Raw genomic sequence first — 22,260 nt, 5'->3', positions numbered from 1 at the left:
AGCCAGCTGTCCCCCAAAGGGGCTGGCAACTGATACTTGAACCATCGAAAAACACAAGAGTGTTGGAAATACAACTGCAAGCCAAACACAGAGCGCTCCAGCAAACTCAACAAAAAAATCAACCATTTGGCACTTGCAGAATAAATTTAGTATTACAAACAAACGAACACCCCCCCCAAAAAAACAATTCAAGCTTAAGTACACTAACACAAAGCAAAAGAAGAATTAAGCCAGGGCTTTTTTTCCAGCCGGAACTCAGTCCTGGCACCTCTTAAGTGGGTGCCATTTTTCTAGAAAAACAGCACTGTGTTAACCAACACTAATCCACAGTTATCCATATGGATCGTTCATCCATCCCTCGCATTAAGTCAATAGTTAACTATTATTTATTATTGTTATTAGTATTATTACCTGCTCTTCACTTTAAGGTTCTTCCCTTGGGCGGCAAAATGTGGGGCTACCACCAAAATGGCTCTACCAAACCCATTTCTTGAAAAGAAGGTGCCCTGGGAGAATAGGGACCTGCCCTGATGAGCAGAATTAAAGCCCTGAGAGAACGCAATCCCACGGCACAGATAAGCGAACATCCATGTAATTAACAATACTTATCTGCCAGCAAGTGGTGTTAAAATCAGCGGGGTCCACTTCTGGGCGAAGGTTGTCAAGATTTCATTGTTAAGCGGGGAATTAATTTCTCAGTGGTGCAAAAGGGAAGAGAAACAGTCTCTTTAATCTCTGGCCCAGAGTCACCTTCCCTCTTGCCGCGGAATGGGTGCTTCTCGATGGAGATTTGCTAATCACCACTTTCGGCTTGCTGAAGTAATTCCAGGCAATTCCAGGTGATTGTTCAAGGGCCTCGAGCACAATGAGCTATTGCCTGTGCCCTACGCTTCCCATCAGGCCTCGTTGGATAGCAGAGGGGCTGTTGGCAGGTTTTGCTTTTTAAAATCTTGTTACCAACACACGTTGTGCGGCGGAGGCAATCATATGAATTAGCCAGCTTTCCTCTTACTTGGAAAACAAAGAGGCGGCAGCGTCACAAGGACAGAACCACATGCCGGAACCACAAGCCCAACAGGCTGAGACCCTCCTTGCCTGTGGACGGTCTCACCAGAGTGGTACATGCTCTAGTTATCTCCCGCTTGGACTACTGCCATGCGCTCTACGTGGGGCTACCTTTGAAGGTGACCCGGAAACTACAATTAATCCAGAATGCGGCAGCTAGACTGGTGACTGGGAGCAGCCGCTGAGACCACATAACACCGGTCTTGAAAGACCTGCATTGGCTCCCAGTACGTTTCCGGACACAATTCAAAGTTTTGGTACTGACCTTTAAAGCCCTAAACGGCCTCGGCCCAGTATACCTGAAGGAGCGTCTCCACCCCCATTGTCCAGCCCGGACACTGAGGTCCAGCTCCAAGGGCCTTCTGGCGGTTCCCTCACTGTGAGAAGCCTAGTTACAGGGAACCAGGCAGAGGGCCTTCTCAGTAGTGGCACCCATCCTGTGGAACACCCTCCCAGCTGATGTCAAAGAAATAAACAACTATCTGACTTTTAGAAGACATTTGATGGCAACCCTGTTTAGGGAAGTTTTCAATGTTTGATGTTTTATCGTGTTTTTAATATTCTTTGGGAGTCGCCCAGAGTGGCTGGGGAAACCTAGCCAGATGGGCAGGGTATAAATTATTATTATTATTATTATTATTATTATTATTATTATTATACAGGGGACAGGAGGCAGGCAGATGTAGAGGACTCCCTGGTCCTGAATGGGGTAACTGTGCCCCTGAAGGACCAGGTGCGCAGCCTGGGAGTCATTTTGGACTCACAGCTGTCCAAGGAGGCGCAGATCAATTCTGTGTCCAGGGCAGCTGTCTATCAGCTCCATCTGGTACGCAGGCTGAGACCCTACCTGCCCGCAGACTGTCTCGCCAGAGTGGTGCATGCTCTGGTTATCTCCCGCTTGGACTATTGCAATGCGCTCTACGTGGGGCTACCTTTGAAGGTGACCCGGAAACTGCAATTGATCCAGAATGCGGCAGCTAGACTGGTGACAGGGAGCGGTCGCCGGGACCGTATAACACCAGTCCTGAAAGAGCTACATTGGCTCCCAGTACGTTTCCGAGCACAATTCAAAGTGTTGGTGCTGACCTCAAAAGCCCTAAACAGCCTCGGCCCAGTAGACCTGAAGGAGCGTCTCCTCGCCCACCGTCCAGCCCGGACACTGAGATCTAGCTCCGAGGGCCTTCTGGCGGTTCCCTCGCTAAGAGAAGTGAGGTTACAGGGAACCAGACAGTGGGCCTTCTCGGTAGCAGCACTGGTGCACGTCAAATAAAATGATCTTAATGTCACATATATGATTGTGGGGTCTGGACTGTAGGTGAGCAACCAGGAATGAGGCCAAGGGGACAAAGGAGAGCTCAAGGGCGATGTTGACGCAGTGTTAGTTATGGGAAGAAAACTGCTATGATCATAATGTGGTTCCAAAAATCTATTGTTCAACCACATTTGCAATACTGTGTCCAGTTCTGGTTGCCTTGCCTCAAAAAGGAGATTATAGGGTTGGGAAAGGCTGCGGTTTATATATTAAAAAAAGGCAAGTAAGAGGAGAGACATGATGGAAGTTTGTAAAATTATTCGCGGTGTGCAAGAAGTGGACAGAGAAATGCTTTCTTCCCTCTTTCCTAAAACTAGAACTCGTGGAAATCCAATGGAGCTGAAGGTTGGGAGATTCAGGGCACAGAAAAGAAAGCACTTTTTCAGGCAGCACATAGTTAAATCTATGGAACTCACTTCCGCAGGGACAGCCACCAACCAGGATGGCTTTAAAACAGAACTGGGCAAATTCATGGAGGAGGGGAGGGCTATTGATGGTCGCTAGCCACAATGGCTATGCTCTGCCTCAACTGTCAGGAGGCGATATGCTGCGGCTTTTCCAGAGCCGGGGTGCCACAGCAGAAAAGGCCCTGTCCTAAGAGGCTCATGTAGGGCCTCTGGCAGAGCCTCTCCTGCTGATCTCAGGAGCAGGCAGGATGAGACAGGAAGAGGTGCTCCTCTCAGTATCGCTTCTGTGGCTGAAGAGTGCAGCCCAGACCTCGGGGCCTGAAGACAGCAGCCCCGGAGAACGGGGTTCGTCCCAGGAACCCCAGGGGCACCAAGGCGATGGAGAGAAGAGGGAGGGGTGGCCTACCGTAAGCGCTGCCAGATAGGCTGTTGCTGGGCATGGCATGCTTCCCGTTCTGCGTCACTGCCCGGACGGGGAGCTGGTGTTGGCCAATGGTCATGGGCGCCGCTTGCTGGAGGATGGTGACTGTTTGCCCGGGGACACCCTGGGCCATCTGACTGGCCACCGTTTGAATAACTCGGCTGGCAGTGGGGATTGCAGCAAACGCAATGGTTGGCTTCTCATCCATTCCTGCAAAAGAAAGAAAGAATCAATTGTCGACCTGGCCGTTCATTCTGGGCAGAGTCAGAGAACTGTGCAGAATTGTCCCTGTTATTGCACAAACACCCTCAGGGCCCTGTTTCCTCCACCCTGTTTCGCTTCTTACTCCCTTCCTCTAGATTGAATGGTACAGAAATATTTATTTTCAGAAACTCCTGCAATTTCCAGAGGACATTCCTCACACCCCCATCTCTCAAAGTGAGCTGCAGTAAAAGTTCTCCTTTCCGAGTTCAAGTGAAATGAACACGGATTGATTCCAGAGGACATCTTATTTATTTACTTGCTTTCTTAGCCCCCGTGGAGACAGAAAGGCCTGACTTTGGGCTATCTGTCAGAGCAGCAGCAAAATCACAGGGCTGCTCGAGACAACAGAGTGTTATTTGGACAACTAAATTTATGTGACGTAATATTGCTTTGAGATGACTGGATTTACAGCTCTGCAGTTTTGCCTTTGGTTAATTATTCATCCGATCTATTCAGTATTAAATACCGGGGTCTCCCCGCTGAAATATGAGAGGCAGCCGTCAGAGCTGCCTCCTGAAGACACACCAGGCCTGGCCAGCGTTTCCTTGAAATGAACTTCCGATCTGATTGTTTTACCTGTTTGGCTTTTTTCTTGCTTGTTTTAATTAAGGATGTCTCAATGCTATTGTGCATTTTAATAATGGATTGATTTTGCAGTTGTAAAAAAAGGTAAAAAGGTAAAGGACCCTGGATGGTTAAGTCCAATCTAGGCACCTATGTGGTTGCAGCGCTCATCTCGCTTTCAGGCCGAGGGAGCCGGTGTTTGTCCACAGACAGCTTTCCGGGTCATGTGGCCAGCAGGACTAAACCGCTTCTGGTGCAACGAGAGACAGTGACGGAAACCAAAGCGCACGGAAACGCCATTTACCTTCCCGCCAGAGCGGTACCTATTTCTCTGCTTGCACTGGTATGCTTTTGAATTGCTAGGTTGGCAGGAGCTGGGACAGAGCAACGGGAGCTCACCCCATCGCTGTGGAGATGTGAACCGCTGACCTTCTGTTCGCAAACCCAAGGCTCAGTGGTTTAGACCACAGCGCCATCTGCGTCCCTATTTACAGTTGTAAACCACCTAGAAGCCACTTTGGATTATAAGTGGTAGATAAATGGAATTATTGTTATTATTATTATTAGTGATGACTTGTAGCGCAAATGTCAAATGGAGCAAAGCCTCTACAGTTCTGTGTTTCCAGTCCATATGCTACAACTGAAGGATGCTATAGTTATGAAGAGAGCTTGCGCATATACGAGAAGATGTACCCCACTCCTTACTGGTTTGCCCAATCCGCGAGGACTCGAGGGCAGCTTTGTTCAAAGATTTAAATATCTCAGCCGACAGATGGATTGGGTACTTGATTAATTTTAAAAGGGCATCAGATGCCAACCAGCCAAAGGCCTGGCTAAACAGGAACGTTTTCACCTGGCACCTAAAGGCGTATGATGAAGGTGAAGGTGCTGAATCTCCCTGGGTTTTGTTTGTTTGTTTTTTGTGAGTTTACCAAAGCAGTTTGCAAAAGGATAGGCTTTCCCCACCAGGAGTGCTACACTACCTCTGGGCTCACCAGCCAGGTCCAAGACGGCTCCTGCTGCTTCGTGGGCGCCTGCGGCCGGCACCTGGTTGGTCAGTATGTACCCATTGGCCGAGTTGGCCGAGGTGGTCACCACCCTGACCATGGTGACCGTGGGCGCCTGCTGGACGACGTGGATGGCGTGGCCCGAAGGCTGCTGAGAGGTCACAATGGAGGCTGGCATGTAGGCCACCGGCTTGGCCACGAGGGCCGAGGGCCGCGGAGGGAGGGCCATGATCACCGGCTGGGCACTCACGGGCGAGCCTGGAAAGAAAAGGAAAAGGGGTATGATTGGAACAGGAGAGGGGCTTCAAGGGCACCAGCCCTCAGGTCAAGCAGGGCAGCTGCTGGGCTCCAATTCCTGTCCATAGCAGCTCAACGGCTCTTAAGTCAGTGATGGCGAACCTTTTATAGACCGAGTGCCCAAACCGCAACCCCAAACCCACTTCTTTATCGCAAAGTGCCAACATGGCAGTTTAACCTGTATATCTCATTTTTCTTCTTTATGACTGCTGTTGTAAATAAATAATCCTTCATAAAAGTTATCGCATTACATCCTTCCTTAAATTATCTTTCCATTGATATATAATGTTATGGTATAACTCCAGTGCTTTTTTTTCCTTAAGAAAATGTTCAGGGATACTCTCATTTTGACTCAAGGAAATTGCCACCGGGGAGAAAATAAATGCAGTTCAAATCGGGGGAAATAGATACAATGAATTTATTCTCCTGTTAAATTCACAAAATGTGTAGGGGTATGTGTCGCCCTGTGTCTCCACAGAAAAAAGTGCTGGTATTACTCCAAAACAAGGTTCCTTTGGCTGCCATTTGATCCACAGAATGAATTTCTCTGTTGGCTTCCGTGGCAAAGCCCAGCGAACATGTAAACCCAGCAGCCCCTTCTTAGGTTGCCGTCTTTATATGCCTACTGACCTGGGAGTTAAGCCTTGCTGAACTCAAGGCGGCTTAGTCCCGAGGAGGAACAACAGACTGGCGGGAGGCCCCGGCACATCAAAAGTCAATGCCTGCTCAGCCCCTCTCTCGCTCGCTCGCCAGGCCCTGTTGCCGCAGGCTATGGATGGCGCAAGCCCTCCTCTCCTCCCTCACCCCTGGCACAGAATCTATGGCCCTGCTGGGGCGACAGCATGCGTGCCCACAGAGAATCTCATATATGGATATGTTAAAAGTCCACCCTCCTTTATTATTTTGAATTGGTTCTGGTAAAAACCATTTAAAAATTATATTTATAAAAACCAAAAACCCCAAATATTTAAAACTTTTTAAAAAATCAGCAGTGGGCCGAAAGCAGATTAGAATACAGTGGTACCTCGGGTTGAGAACTTAATTTGTTCTGGAGGTCCGTTCTTAACCTGAAACTGTTCTTAACCTGAGGTACCACTTTAGCTAATGGGGCCTCCCGCTGCCGCCGGAGCACGATTTCTGTTCTCATCCTGAAGCAAAGTTCTTAACTCTGGGTTAGTGGAATTTGTAACCTGAAGCGTCTGTAACCCGAGGTACCACTTGTACACACCAGCGTTCTGTGTATCTCTGCAGGCTTCCTGCACAAAAATGATTCTAGCAGGCACCAAAAATCGTACAAGCTGTGACCATTTCGCGCACTTTCAATTTTGGACTCAGAAGAGGGTGGGCTTATGCACGCAGGGACCAGGAACGCCGCCCCCCCCCCACGTGCAAATCTTGGGTTGCCTATACAAAGAAGGTGCCTGCCTGAGGTCAAGAGGCGGGGAGTTCCCTAGGGCAGGGGCTGCCACATCAAATAATGCAATTTCTTCTCTCCCGCAAAGAAATGCCGCAATTTACTCACCAGGGGCGCTCTGCGAATACCGATACTCTGGGACAGAGGCTAATTTTGAGCCGAAGTCGTGGTCGTGCGGAATGGGCGACCCCTCCCTGGACAGGCACTCTGGGGTCTGTAGGCCACTGGTGGGGGGGGACAGCAGGCCGGGGTGAGTCGGAGACGCAGGGGCACTCCTGGAAGGCAAGAAGGCAGTGAGCCAAAGGCGAGGACGGCGGGAGGCTGGGCTAAGGCACAGGAGCGCAGCTGGGCGCTAGAAGAGCCGGCCGCTGGACTAGATGGGACGCGTCAGATTTCCCTAAATTTGTGTGGGTCTGGCGACGGTGTGAATCACGGAACCAGATTCACAGCGCAGAGCAGTTGCACCCCCCCCCCAACCCTGGAGAACCTCGCCCGTTTACTTTACAAAGCCAAGGTTCCAGTCCTCAGCGTGACCACAGCTGCTAAGTTTTGCAACTTGATGCCCTCTGTTTCACCTGCTAAGCAGGCTAAAGGAATATTCAAAGGGGATGATGGGAATTTTAGTGCACTTAAACGTGACAAGCACCAGTTTGGGGCATGCTGGCCAGACACCAAAGTTTGAGCTGTTAATGCGTTTAAAAACAAAACAAAAGAACAAGGACGTGGGGGCCTTCTCGGTGGTGGCTGCTCCCAGATTCTGGAACTCCCTCCCTGGGGAAGCCAGACTGGCTCCCTCCTTGTTGTCCTTCTGCCAGCAGGTGAAAACCTTTCTGATTCCAAGAAGCTTTTGGGAACTGAGTGTTTCTAAGGAGAGAGCTGGCGCTATGATGTTTTTCTTCTGTATGTTTTAACAGATCACACACGAGCTTTAATTCTATTGGTGTTTAATTGATTTTTATCGACTGCCTCCCCCTCCCCCAATGTTTTTAGCTGTTCCTATTTTATCTGCAAGCCACCTCAAGTCCCCGTGTCAGAGGAAAAGACAAGATATAAACAACAAAAACAACAACTCACCTGGATGAGAGAGGCCCGAAGGGAGTTCGGAAGCAGGACACCCCCCTTTGCCTCCGTTTCCGGAAGGCCTGCTCCACCAATTTGCCTTCTGAGGGAGGATCTATCCTCCAGAACGAGCCCTTCCCAGGCTCCTCCTGGGAACGCGGGACTTTAATAAAATAGCGGTTCAAGGAAAGGTTGTGCCGAATGGAATTCTGCAGGGAGAAAGAGGCAGGAGGAGGATGACGACCCCAAAGCGAAGTGGTGGGTTTTTTTTTAATCAATTGAGTGAGACCGAGAGCTCCACGTCCGCAGACACACACACACACACACCCCGCACAAGGCGCTTGCTCACCTGCCAGCCTTTATCCGCCGTCCTGTAATACGGGTAATGCTTGGTGATGTGGGCATAGATGCCACTTAGTGTTAACTGCCGGTCCTGGGCCGACGAGATAGCTTGGACAATCAGCTGGGCGTAGGAGTACGGAGGCTTGGACTCATCCTGCAGGGGGGTGGCACAAAAGACAGACGCGCAAGGGAGTTTTGGGCGGCACAGCAGCTCATTAACCGTTTGGGGGGGGGGGGAGAATTTGCTGAGCAGCTGGCAAGGCAGATGCATCCCAAGGCCAGAGCAAACAACCCTTCTGTGTCCCCACCCCAACCAAGGAAACAGTTTCGCAGTGGAAAATCTCCCGTATCTCTGCTTCTAAGGCCAAACCGTGATTCCTCCACATGACCCAACTGATAGAGCAACTCTGTTTTGCTTTTTTAATAAAGTCTTCTCACGATGAAAGCAACAGGGGTGGGCCATGCCGCCCTTTGCAGGATCCCCAAAGGACCCATGCAGGGTCAGATGCTCAGATGCTGGAGAGAGATTCTTATGCTGAAGCCTCTTACAACGCTTCTTACAGACGCAACCTTCCATATTTTAACCAACAGAGATTTTAACCTATTTTTTAAACATCCTTTAAGCAAGCCTTTAAGCAGATGTTGAATGACCACCTGTCGTGGATGCTTTAGTTGCGATTCCTGCATTGCAGGGGGCTGGACCGGATGACCCTTGGGGGCCCCTTCAAACTATGCAGTTCTATGACATTGCACTTTTGCTTATAAAAAACTGCTTTCTTCTTGTCTTTTCCTGATGCGGTGCGTTCAAGATACAGTGCTACCTTGGTTCTCAAACTTAATCCGTTCCGGGAGTCTGTTCAACTCCTGAAACCATTCGAAAACCAAGGCACAGCTTCCAATTGGCTGCAGGAGCTTCCTGCACTCAAGCGGAAGCCGCGTTGGACATTCAGCTCCCAAAAAACCAGAAGACTTCCTTCCAGGTTTGCAGTGTCCGGGAGCCAAGCCGTTCGAGAACCAAGGTACCATGTACAGTGGTACCTCTACTTACGAATGTTTCTCCTTACGAGTGGAGCTCCGTCCGCCATCTTGGATGCGGTTTAGATAGGATTTTTTCTACATACGAATTTTTAGATAGACTTACGATTTTTTTCTCCCAATGCATTCCTATGGGATTCGACTTACATTTTTTTTTTGACTTACGAATGTGCGTTCGGAATGCATTAAATTAGTAAGTACAGTGGTACCTCGGTTTATGAACACAATTGGTTCCAGAAGCCTGTTCATAAACTGAAGCGTTCATAAACTGAAGCGAACTTTCCCATTGAAAGTAATGGAAAGTGGATTAATCCGTTCCAGACGGGTCCGCGGAGTACTCAACCTGAAGCGTACTTAACCCGAAGCATGGGTGTAATTGGTTCCGGAAGTCTGTTCATAAACTGAAGCGAACTTTCCCATTGAAAGTAATGGAAAGTGAATTAATCCGTTCCAGATGGGTCCACGGCGTTCATAAACCGAAAATTCATAAACCGAGGTGTTCATAAACCGAGGTTCCACTGTAGAGGTACCACTGTATTGCAATTCCAACTTTTATCTTATTTAAGAGCGATGGTTTTCAACAAGCAAAGCTGAGAGCGCCACAGAGTCGAACACCCTTTCAGCCTTTGCAAGACCCAGAGAGAGAGAGAGAGAGAGAGAGAGAGAGAGAGAGAGAGAGAGAGAGAGACCTTGTAGGCAACGTTACGCCAACCTGCCTGGCCGGACAGGGGAAGTGGCTCTCGCTTGACCCTCGAGGGGAATCCTTTGGCAGGAATGCACCTACAATTTACTCAACTGTCTGGTACCACAACCAGGGAGCCCACCCCTATAAGGGAGGAAATTGACAGCTGAGCTGCCGCCATTAGCAGTGATTAATGGAAGGCTGGGCTCCCCGGCCTTTGCAAGGATGCGGAAGGAGAGGGGAAGGTTTCGTGGTACCTTTGGGCTGTCACCGCCAGATGCATCCGCCTGCTGCTCACATGTTGCCTTGGCTGCATATTCTGCCACCAGCTGCAGGTCCGAGGTAATATTCTGTGCGAAGCGGTATCCTGAGGAGCCAGCGCCACGTGGACTGGCTGGGCACGAGTTGGGAACACTGCGGAGAAAAAAGCAGTGATAATAATAATAATAATAATAATAATTTATTATTGGCAAAATTGACAATGAAACGAAGAGGAAGAGATGATAACAAATTTAAGGAAGATGGGAAGGACTTTATTGCATATATACAGAAGCAATGTACACAGGTTAACTAGGACGACTGTTTTATTATGAATGGGCAGTAAGTAGTAGTAGTAATTTTAATGGGTTTTTTTAAAAATCTACAATGGACATGTGGTATGCTGATAAATAATGAAACCAAGGAAGGGACTAGAGGCAACTCAATTTCTTTGGTTTTGAATTTGTATTGCTGTTGTTTTATTTGGGTTATTTTTTTGGAAAATTAATAAAATATTACAAAAATAAAAATATATTGTTTATACTCCGCCCATCTGGCTGGGTTTCCCGCAGCCACTCTGGGTGGCTCCCAACAGAATATTAAAAACACAATCAAACAATTACCATCACCATCCTCACTCCCTGCCCATCTAACTGGGTTGCTGCAGCCACTCTGGGCAGCTTCTAACAGAGAAAAAAAATATCATAAAACATCAAACATTAAAAACGTCCCTAAACAGGGTTGCCTTCAGATGTCTTCTAAAAGTCAGGTGGTTGTTTATTTCCTTGACATCTGATGCGAGGGCGTTCCACAGGGTGGGCGCCACCACCGAGAAGGCCCTCCGCCTAGTTCCCTGTAACCTCACTTCTCACAGGTAGGGAACCACCAGAAGGCCCTCGGAGCTGGACCTCAGTGTCCAGGCTGAGTGATAGGGGTAGAGACGCTCCTTCAGGCAAGGTGTGCATGAGCACATGAGAGATTTCTCATTACTTGACGTTTGCAAGACAAAAACGAAACAAAACAGGACCTGCAAGATGTTCCAGCTGATCTATGGAATTTGGAGGTCTTAGATCGCTGCTGGAAAAGGGGGTCTGTGCTCCAAAATGCACTGATCTGCAAGGAATCTTCTAAGCTTGTTTATTGAAGCCCCACATCGGTTGGAAGAATCCTGCACTAGCAGCAGGTTTGGACTAATGATCCAATGCAGTTGGCTACCGGGATGAAAAGCGTATGAGTATACAGGAACCTTATCTCAGAGGGGACGGCGTTCCACAGACAGGGGGCACCACCACAGAGAAACCCCCCCCCGACACATTGCAGAGGCTGTTCAATTTGCGGCACAGTCAAGAGAGTCTCCCCTTAATGTACAAGCAGGTGGGGATTGGGAGGGTGCAGAGTTATTTTTTATACTCCAGTGGTCCCTTGGTTCTCAAACTTAATCCGTTCCAGAAGTCTTTTCCAAAACCAAGGCACGCTTTCCCATAGAAAGTAATGCAAAATGGATTTGTCCGTTCCAGACTTTTAAAAGCCACCCCTAAAACAGCAATATAACATGAATTTTACTATCTAACGAGACCATGGATCCATAAAATGAAAGCAATAAACAATATACTGCAGTCACACAATCAATCGATCAATCAGTAGCTGAACTGGGTTCCACAGTCGCAAAAAACAAAAAGAGCCACAAAAACAAAAAACGCAAAATAAATAGCAAAAACAAACAGACCACAGCGTAACACTCAAACTGGAAGCATAACACTCAAAGTGTTGGTGCTGACCTTTAAAGCCCTAAATGGCCTCAGACCAGTATACCTGAAGGAGCATCTCCACCCCCATCATTCTGCCCGGACACTGAGGTCCAGTGCTGAGGGCCTTCTGGCGGTTCCCTCCCTGCAAGAAGTGAAGCTACAGGGAACCAGGCAGAGGGCCTTCTCGGTGGTGGCGCCCGCCCTGTGGAATGCCCTCCCAACAGATGTCAAAGAGGAAAACAACTACCAGACTTTTAGAAGACATCTGAAGGCAGCCCTGTTCAGGGAGGCTCTTAATGTTTAATAGATTATTGTGTTTTATTTTTCTGTTGGAAGCCGCCCAGAGTGGCTGGAGAAGCCCGGCCAGATGGGCGGGGTATAAATATATTATTATTATTATTATTATTATTATTATTATTATTATTATTATTATTATTATCAAACCAGAGCACGTTCGGTTTCTGAAAAAAGTTCGCAAACCGGAACACTTCTGGGTTTGCCGTGTTTGGGTTCCAAGTCGTTTGAGTACCAAGGAACTAAGGTACCACTGTACCGTGATTTATTAAATTTGTATATTGCCCTTCATCTGTGTATCGCAGGGAAAACAATACAAGATAAAAACACAAAATATGTAATTAAAACCAAGAAGAAACACCTCACAAACCAATGAGCCCCCCCTCCCCTCCCCCATTTAAAAAGGGGTAAAAGATGTCAGTCAGCCAAAAGCCTGGTTGAAGAGAAATGTTTTCTTCTGGTGGTATATAATGAAGGCACCAGGCAACCCCCCCCCCACACTCAGGGATAGCATCACACAAACAGGGAGCCACTGCAGAAAAGGCCCCGTTCTTGTGTTGCCACCCTTGGGACTTTTAAGCATTTAGGTCCCTGGTTGTTTACGGCTTTATAAACCATCACAGAAAGGGAACAGTGATGTATCCCACGGCTACCCTTGCCATTTCTCCAAACGGCTCAGGAGCAGCATTCATTGACCGCCCCCCTCCACCCCAAACTTGGGGTTGAGAATGAGAACCCCACCAGGCACGTTAGGCTGGGAGAGTCACTGAGCCAAGATCACCCAGGAAATCTTTGAAACTAGGTGGTCGCTGCTTGCAGACCAGCGTTATAACCAACAGACAAGGAGGCTGGATTTCCTGACCTGCTAAATAATGCAGAGCCACCTTCAAAATGTACCTGGGCAGCCCATGTCCCTCTTAGTGTTTCTCCAGGGAATCTCAGCTCTGCCCTCCTGATTACAGAAATTAATATATATGAAAAGAATTCAAAAGCTTTTCAATTGATGCTTTTGAATTATGGTGCTGGAGGAGACTCTTGAGAGTCCCATGGTCTGCAAGAAGATCAAATCTATCCATTCTGAAGGAAATCAGCCCTGAGTGCTCACTGGAAGGACAGATCGTGAAGCTGAAGCTCCAATACTTTGGCCACCTCGTGAGAAGAGAAGACTCCCTGGAAAAGACCCTGATGTTGGGAAAGATGGAGGGCACAAGGAGAAGGGGACAACAGAGGACGAGATGGTTGGACAGTGTTCTCAAAGCTACGAACATGAGTTTGACCAAACTGCGGGAGGCAGTGGAAGACAGGAGTGCCTGGCGTGCTATGGTCCATGGGGTCACGAAGAGTCAAACACGACTAAACGACTAAACAACAACAACAAAATATATATGAAAAGTGACGGAAATGACCGAAGCCACCGCTTGTTCAATATTCATAATTTCTCCAGGCCGTATCTTCAGAGTTTTCTCGGGGGCTTTTAAGAAGTGTTTTAAAACCTTCCTGCCCTCAAATACTGAAAAAGTAATTACTGCAGGGGTCTGCCAATTACCGCTTGCCGTTTATCCTATTCACGAGAACAACATACAAATCTCGTGCCCTGAAGACTCCCGCCCCACCCTGACCTAGCTCCATTGTGGCCCTCTGAGCTGGATGGCCGACCTATTCCTGGAACGAATAAATCCTAAAAGTGACCAGGTGAAGATTCAGGGAGGAAACCTCAGAAATCTGGACCTCGAGTCTCCCATAGTAGGTGCAATCTCTCCAGCATTCAGGTGAGGTTCCTGGGTGTATCAGCGCCGGGTTTCATGGTGTTAGGTACCACCTACAGGTAAGAGTCAAGGTGACTCCCCTTCTTTGGGCTGAGATGGACCCGAAGGGAGGCTTAGACCCCACAGTTAACCCACTGGGTAGGGTTTATTTCGAATCCCATGTCGTGGCCCCACTGGCCTTTGATTGCGGTAAGGGGGTCTGTAGGGTCTTGGGAGTAGCATTTTGTATATTGTGGGCTTTATTAAGAGAAAGGGGGACAACTTACAGCAAACCAGCCTGCCAGGTCTCTGAGTGTTTACAGATGGACGCTGCAGCAAGGAGATGGTTTGTCCAAGGGCAAGGGGACTTTTATATATTCCTTATAACCCAAAGCAGCCATATATCACTTTGGCCAGGACTTCCCAGGACTCCTGACCGGTAGGGCTGGGCGATATATCCATATACTGTATCATCTCAAACTGGTTTGAAGTCCATATCGCGATATATCAGTTTCATAGTTTTTGACCTGGGGATATATTGTGAATCAGGGCTGGGCAACGTATTGTCAAAAACTGGTTTCAAGTGCCTATCATGATATGTTTTCAGAATTTTTGATGTGTGTGTGCGCCATGCAAAGTGACCATGTGGGAAACCCCATGAAGCCAGCGAAGGCCCCCTATTAAGCTCCATGTTTTATTTCAGACATTGTGATATATCACGAAGTTGAAAAACAGCTCCATCCTTATTTCAGATAATGTGATATATCAGTAGGTCACGATGTTTAGCTGGCGATATACCATGAAACTGAAAAACCGGATTATCTCCAATTTCAGGCCGAGGGAGCCAGCGTTTGTCCGCAGACAGCTTTCCGGGTCACGTGGCCAGCAGGACTAAACCAACAGGACACTGTGACCGAAACCAGGGCGCACGGAAATGCCGTTTAGCTTCCCGCCGCAACGGTACCTATTTCTCTACTTGCACTGGTGTGCTTTTGAACTGCTAGGTTGGCAGGAGCTGGGACAGAGCAAAGGGAGCTCATCCTGTCGTGGAGATTCAAACCGCCGACCTTCCGCTTGGCAAGCCCAAGAGGCTCAGTGGTTTAGACCACAGCGCCACCCGACCCGCGTCCCTGTATTCCAACACAAGCACCTGCACAGGAGACATGTAGATGTTCACAACTGAAATCATGTTTAGCATAAAGGGTGGGGATGCCTAAATTTGCATGCCGCTCTATGACTGAAGGTTTAATCTTCTCCCATTGTATGTCAATCCACACCTTGATTGTTTAAAACTCTCTTTATAGAACCAAAGGTTAAAGATGTTTCCCATCTTGTGAAAATGTTGAAATAGAAGGGCTTCTCGACGTGCCAGGAGGGACTGCCCTTAGCCTAGAGTGGGAGGAAGAGTTGATCACACAGATTAATATCAGTTGTTGACCTGGATCAAATATCTGCAAATTAAAGAAAGGTGTCCACTTTACCCAGAAGCATTATAGGTTAGATGTGTTACCATTTGTGTGTCATGTAAAATAGGATTTCTTTAAATAAATTCACCTTTACTTTTTGTGATAAAAAAAGAAAGGAGACATGTAGAAAGAATCTGGAAGCAGCTGGCCTGGATACCTTGACTCCTTAATCCACATCAGTGGAGATTGCAGGTGCCGATGTGAATAATAGAATCATAGAGTTGGAAGAGACCACAAGGGCCATCCAGTCCAACCCCCTGCCAAGCAGAAAACACCATCAAAGCATTCTTGACATATGCCTGTCAAGCCTCTGCTTAAAGACCTCCAAAGAAGGAGACTCCACCACACTCCTTGGCAGCAAATTCCACTGCCGAACAGCTCTTACTGTCAGGAAGTTCTTCCTAATGTTTAGGTGGAATCTTCTTTCTTGAAGTTTGAATCCATTGCTCCGTGTGGCGGCAAGCGACTCGCGAGAGATTTCGGCAGCGGCATGCAATGAAAGCGGCAGAGAATCACAATGAGAAGTGCCACAAGATGGCACTCGTGGCATGAGCTATAAATCTGGAGGGGGGGGGGGGAGAGAGAGAGAGAGAGAATGTGTGCCAAGTAACAAAGCAGAAAAATAATGACTGCTTGCTGAATCCGCTGCCTCTCCCCAGACAAAACAGGAGCAACTGTGCTGCGGGAGGATTCATAAGCAGGTCAAGACAGATGATCAAGCAGACTGGACTGGGTGGGGGGGGGAGAGAAGGAATGTTTTTAGGGGGCTGAATTGCAATGGGGCAATTCAGCACCGAGGCGGAGGGTGGGATTTCTGCTAGCCGGTCACCCGCAAGGAGCAAGCCCTCAGCACCCCCAGCTGAAGGCGACAGGCTAACTACTCTGAACAGAGCACCCTCACAGTCGTGCACGGCACATGTTCCCTCCATGCCCGCGGCGGCAAAGAATCAGGAAAATCCACAACAGGCAGTGTGGAGCAGTGGTTAGAGTGTCGGGCTAGGATCTGGTAGACAAGGGTTCGAATCGCCACTCAGCCATGAAGCTCACTGGGTGACCTTGGACAGTCGCTGCCTCTCGGCCTGACCTACCTCACAGGGTTGTCGTGGGGAGTTAAAAGTAGGAGGACCACCATGTGAGGCTCAGGGTAAGCCTGGGAATGCTAGTGAGGACTGCACCTGGATTTGGAAAGAGCTCGGGTCTCTCTGTCTTTGGCTTTTCCTTTCTCCCTCCCTCCCTCCCTCCCTCTGCAGAGGCTTCATCTTCTCCTGAGCTATAAGCCTCCCAGCTTACAGAATGAGGTGAGGATTTCTTCCTTGTCCTTCATTGTGAGGTCCCAGGGCAGGTTATAACAATTTAAAGTACAGTGGTACCTTGGTACTCAAACAACTTAGAACCCACACACTGCAAACCCAGAAATAAGTGTTTTGGGGGAAGCCGAACGTGCTCTGTTTTGAGTGTTACGCTTCCGTTTTGAGTGTTACACTGAGGTCTGTCTGTGTTTTTGCTATTTATTTTGTGATTTTGTGGCTCCTTTGTCTTGTTTTTGTGACTGTGCGGAACCCAGTTCAGCTACTGATGGATTGATTGTGTGACTGCATAACATTGTTGATTGCTTCCATTTTATGGATCAATGGTCTCGTTAGATCAAAAAATTCATGTTCAATTGCTGTTTTAGGGGTTGTTTTTAAAAGTCTGGAACGGATTAATCCGTTTTGCATTACTTTCGATGTGAAAGCGCGCCTTGGTTTTGGAATGCTTTGGTTTTGGAACGGACTTCCGGAACGGATTAAGTTTGAGAACCAAAGTACCACTGTACAGTATTAAAATCACTTAAAACAAATTAAGAGTCAAGATGGGTGGGGTATAAATGAATGAATAAAGGGTAGGCCATATGTTGTGTGCATATCTTTCGATCATTATTTATTATCTATCTATCATCAACTGTCTGTCTGTCAGTCAGTCAGCTGTCAAAGACTAGGATAAAGTTGTGCATCTTCAGCACATGACTAAACTCCATGTTCAAATATATGAAAGGATGTCATATGGAGGAGGGAGAAAGCGGACATGGAGCAATGGATTCAAATTTCAAGAAAGAAGATTCCACCTAAACATTAGGAAGAACTTCCTGACAGTAAGAGCTGTTCGGCAGTGGAATTTGCTACCAAGGAGTGTGGCGGAGTCTCCTTCTTTGGTGGTCTTTAAGCAGAGGCTTGACAGGCATATGTCAGGAATGCTTTGATGGTGTTTCCTGCTTGGCAGGGGGTTGGACTGGATGGCCCATGTGGTCTCTTCCAACTCTAGGATTCTATGATTCTATGATCCACAATGACGGTGCCTGATGCTTCTCTGTGGGGAGGAAGGTTGCAAGACAATTGGGGGGGAGCGCTGATGGTCCGACTGCCCAGTCTGAGTGGAAGGCTACTTGGGGGCAAGCACTATTGCTCACAGTCAAGACTTGTGATTTCTTAGAATCCATCCTGGCAGGAAAAATTATTCCACCCGGAGATGTTGATCACACACTCAGCCAGCTGTGATTCGCTTCTCTCTGTGTGTCAATTTGTCCTACAGACCGAGAATTATTCATGTACATCCGCAATCCTTGGTCTACGAGACACAGACACATGAATTTGCTTTGCATCCCAAGCCAGCGAAATCAGAGCCCTGTGGTTTAGGATAACGTGGAGATGGGAACAGATCGCCTTAGAAACTTTCCATTATGTACTGAATATAGTCTACAGGTTAACAAGCCTGCCGTGCCAATTAAAAAGACATCAGAGAAAACTGCCAGTGGGGGAGAGAAAGAGAGAGAGAGGTGGAAAGGTACGTCTCTACCGTAATAGAAAAATAAGGCTATAGAATAATAAAACCAAACTAGCTCCCAAGTACTTATTATTATGCGGCAAAAGGGGGTACCGTCCGCAAACAAGACGAGGGAGATATTGTGGAGCTGGAACAGGCTCAGAAAAGGGAAGTCCAAATGGTGGGAGGGGATTCAGTGACTCCCCAGTGAGGAAAGGAGGCAGCGCTGGGCAGGCCCGTCCTAGCCATAGAGGCTAGTGGCGCGGAGAACCACGGCGCCGGAGGGCGCTGGAAGGGCGCCAAGTGAGCGCAGGGTTCTGGCGATCTGGCCAGGACTGCGCTTCATTAGCTGAGAGGCTGCGCCGCGTCTCTTTCCTTCTCCGAGGACTCCGCGCTGCGCCTCCTTCTCGTTTCCCCAGTGCTGGTTCTGCTCTTGCTGGTCCCGCGGTGCGCACGCTGGTGACGAAGCTTGACTGAGCGGAACCCAGCGCTGGGGAAACGAGAAGGAGGAGCAGCGCGGAGTCCTCAGAGGTGGCCTCCTGCTGCTGCCGCGGTCCGCTTGGCACTCCTGGGCCCTTGGAGAGGCTCTGGAGGGGGGCGCTGGAGGGACCTAGCGCCAGGGCGCTGGGTGGGCTTAAGATGGCCCTGGCGCTGGGGACATTTTGGCTTAGAGAAAAGGTAAGTAAGAGGCACCACGATAGGAGTTTGTGAACATATGTGTGGCATGGAGAACGTGGAGAGAGAAAAGCGTTCCTCCCTCTCTCATAATACCAGAACTCACGGCCGTCCGATGGAGCCGAACGTTGGAAGATTCAGGACAGATCAAAAGGATGGAGTTCTTTACGCAGCGCACAGTTAAACTGTGGAACTCCCTGCCACAGGAAACAGCAATGGCCACTTTAAAAGCAGATTGGACAAATTTATGGAGGAAAGGAATATAGATGGCTACTCTCCGCAGTGGCTGTGCGCAGATGGCGATGTTTCTGAATATCAGTGGCTGGAAACCACGGAACGGAAGGGGGCTCATGGTCAAATCCTGCTTGTGAGAACAGGATGCTGGACTAGGTGGCTTGTGGGCCTGATCATAGAATCATCACAGAACTGTAGAGCTGGAGGGGACCCCAAGGGTCCTCTAGTCTAGCCCCCTGCAATGCAGGAATCTTTCTGCCAAACATGGGGCTCCAACTCACAGCCCTGAGATTAAGAGTCTTTCGCTTTACCGACCGATCTATCAGGCTTCTCTAAAATTTTACAGAGATATCAAACATAAATCATAACTAGATTCCAAGGAATCTCCTGGACTTCCATCCTCCCCTTTGTGGGTCCTATTAGTGATCATTTCCTCCTGCATCTTTTATGATAGTCCAAACCGATTGTGTCCAGAATTCAACCTTAAACTACAAGTGATATTCTAATCCTTATAATGATTTTAACTGTTTACAATGGTCTTTAAGATAAGTTATAAAAATTCCCCCCATTCCTTATTAAAATTTAGCTCTTCCTGATTTCTGACCCTTCCGGTCAATTTAGCCATTTCGGCATCGTCCATCAACTTCAATACCCCAGAGGACAGGATCACACTTCAAAATGACCTTAACAGATTAGACAACTGGGCCAAAGCAAACAAGATGAATTTGAACAGGGAGAAATGTAAAGTACTACACTTGGGCAAAAAAATGAAAGGCACAAATACAGGATGGGAGACACCTGGCTTGAGAGCAGTACATGTGAAAAGGACCTAGGAGTCTTGGTAGACCACAAACTTGACATGAGTCAATAGTGTGATGCAGCAGCTAAAAAAGCCAATGCAATTCTGGGCTGCATCAATAGGAGTATAGCATCTAGATCAAGGGAAGTAATAGTACCACTGTATTCTGCTCTGGTCAGACCTCACCTGGAGTACTGTGTCCAGTTCTGAGCACAAAAGTTCAAGAAGGATACTGACAAGCTTGAACGTGTCCAGAGGAGGGCAACCAAAATGATCAAAGGCCTGGAAACAATGCCTTATGAGGAACAGCTTAGGGAGCTGGGTATGTTTAGCCTGGAGAAGAGAAGGTTAAGGGGTGATATGATAGCCATGTTCAAATATATTAAAGGATGCCTTATAGAGGAGGGAGAAAGGTTGTTTTCTGCTGCTCCAGAGAAGCGGACACGGAGCAATGGATTCAAACTACAAGAAAGAAGATTCCACCTAAACATTAGGAAGAACCTCCTGACAGTAAGAGCTGTTCGACAGTGGAATTTGCTGCCAAGGAGTGTGGTGGAGTCTCCTTCTTTGGAGGTCTTTAAGCAGAGGCTTGACAGGCATATGTCAAGAATGCTTTGATGGTGTTTCCTGGTCGGCAGGGGGTTGGACTGGATGGCCCTTGTGGTCTCTTCCAACTCTATGATTCTATTATTCTTCTCTTATGTTTTCTACCGCCGAGCTGCAGCCCTTCTCCAAAAGCTCCCCAAACTCCTTGCATGTAAGGATGGGATGCAAATGCAGTGAATGGCTAAACAGAGTGAATTTCGCAGCAGAGCAAGAAGCGGCAGGTAAGAGCTGCTTTGAATCAAAGGGAAAGGAGCCATTCTTTGAGCCTAGGTCTTCTCTGTGCTCTGAACAGCTCTCTCTCTCTCTCTCTCTCTCTCTCTCTCTCTCTCTCTCTCTCTCTCTCTCTCTCTCTCTCTCTCTCCCTCTCTCTCTCTGTGTGTGTGTGTGTCTCAAGCAGAGGGCTATTCTAGCCTGCAAAGGCAACCTGAAGCCTTTGCTATGAAAAGGATGTGCTGTGTGCCCCTGAGCTATGCCGGAGTCCTCAACTGCTCTGGCACAGGCCTGATCCATCAGTATGCGATGCCAAGCCAAACTAATGCTTGGACAGAGCCGCCTAGAAGGAAAACACAGCTTGCTTCGTTCAGCCCTTCTGCTGTCATTGCTCCCCAAAAACTAAGCCGTGGTTCTGCTCAGTGCAAAGCTTTGTAACTGACTTAACTCCCAACAAACCATGAGCTGTAACCAAGGTTTGTTCTTGGTTTCGTGCTTGCGGTTGTGCCAGCAGGGGCTGATGGGATTTGTAGTCTCACAACCTCTGGAGAGCCACAGATCTCAACCAATGTTGAGAAACTCACGATATATAAAGCTAGGAGTCAAATAGCTCCTTAAACCAAGGTTGCAGTTGCCAAAATTGGAATGTCTAGCTGCCATTTTGGGACAAGATGTCTTAAAAGTCTTATTTCTCAAGTGATGGACCGACCGTGATTGATTCTCGGTTAAATATCTGGCTGGTTCAGATGACAACCGTCAGATAGGTTAAGAGCTCTGAGTACTTAAAGAAGAAAAGTCACTTCCACATATATATTGTCCTATTCTGACCCCTTTTTTTATGCTGGCTGCTGCTCCTCGGGCTGCAGAGAAAAAGCAATCTGGTTCCAGAAATTCATTCTGCTTGTGCGGATAAAACGTATCTGATAGAATTCTACAGGACGGGGTATTCGTGTGTGGAACCAGTCCAGATCCCATGAACCCCAGAGGGTGGAGATGTCAGGCGCCAAGACATCTTCACTTGCAAAATGTGCCTGGCTAATTTCGAACCCAGATCCCAACCCCTCCTGGATTTAGATGACACCTTTTATTTGCACAGCACACACCTGAGATACACGTTAGAGGACACTTGTAGTCCATCAAGCACATGATTCATTCTCACAACGAACGCTCCCATTTTAGAGGTGCAAAACTAAGGCAGAAAGAAAAGACCCACACCCTAGCAAAGTCTTAAAGCGTGCCTAAGGCAACAGAAACTGGCACAGGGCTCCTCATCGCTTTTTGGCCACCGGCTAGCCTGAGACCGCCAGCGATCCTGATGAGCATTTTGACATGCAAGATCAAAATGCGACACCCCAGCCACAGAGTCTCCCGGGAGGCTTTGCCAACATGACCCAAACGGGAAAGAAAGAAAAAGCAATGAAGATAATCTGAGCAATTCCAGCCTCATGCCTTCCCCATAAAACCCTGCTGTTTCCAATTAGGGCACAATTCAATTTAGACATGCGTTACGAGAAACAGAATGCACACATCTGAAGACGGCGGACATTTGCAAAGTAC

At 48.1% G+C, this 22,260-nt stretch overlaps 1 protein-coding gene across 2 annotated transcripts in view; it reads right to left on the bottom strand.

The window, feature by feature from the left end:
• The window catches only part of FOXK1 (forkhead box K1), an 86,763-nt gene that overhangs the window by 3,778 nt on the left and 60,725 nt on the right, over nt 1–22,260 (bottom strand). Inside the window, exons 3-8 of one of the 2 annotated variants that reach the window (XM_035130522.3) lie at nt 10,127–10,283; nt 8,160–8,306; nt 7,826–8,019; nt 6,860–7,026; nt 5,017–5,298; nt 3,191–3,415 (exon numbers count right to left, since the gene is read on the bottom strand). In XM_035130522.3, the coding sequence (XP_034986413.3) occupies nt 3,191–3,415; nt 5,017–5,298; nt 6,860–7,026; nt 7,826–8,019; nt 8,160–8,306; nt 10,127–10,283 (1,172 nt within the window). The remainder of the gene's footprint in view (nt 1–3,190; nt 3,416–5,016; nt 5,299–6,859; nt 7,027–7,825; nt 8,020–8,159; nt 8,307–10,126; nt 10,284–22,260) is intronic. The other variant, XM_035130523.3, reaches the window with a different exon arrangement.

Source organism: Zootoca vivipara, chromosome 13 (assembly GCF_965207765.1).
Source record: "Zootoca vivipara chromosome 13, rZooViv2.hap1.1, whole genome shotgun sequence".
Classification (NCBI taxonomy): Eukaryota; Metazoa; Chordata; class Lepidosauria; order Squamata; family Lacertidae; genus Zootoca; species Zootoca vivipara.
The sequence above is the reverse complement of the archived record's forward strand: the minus strand, read 5'-3'. Positions and strand labels throughout refer to the sequence as shown.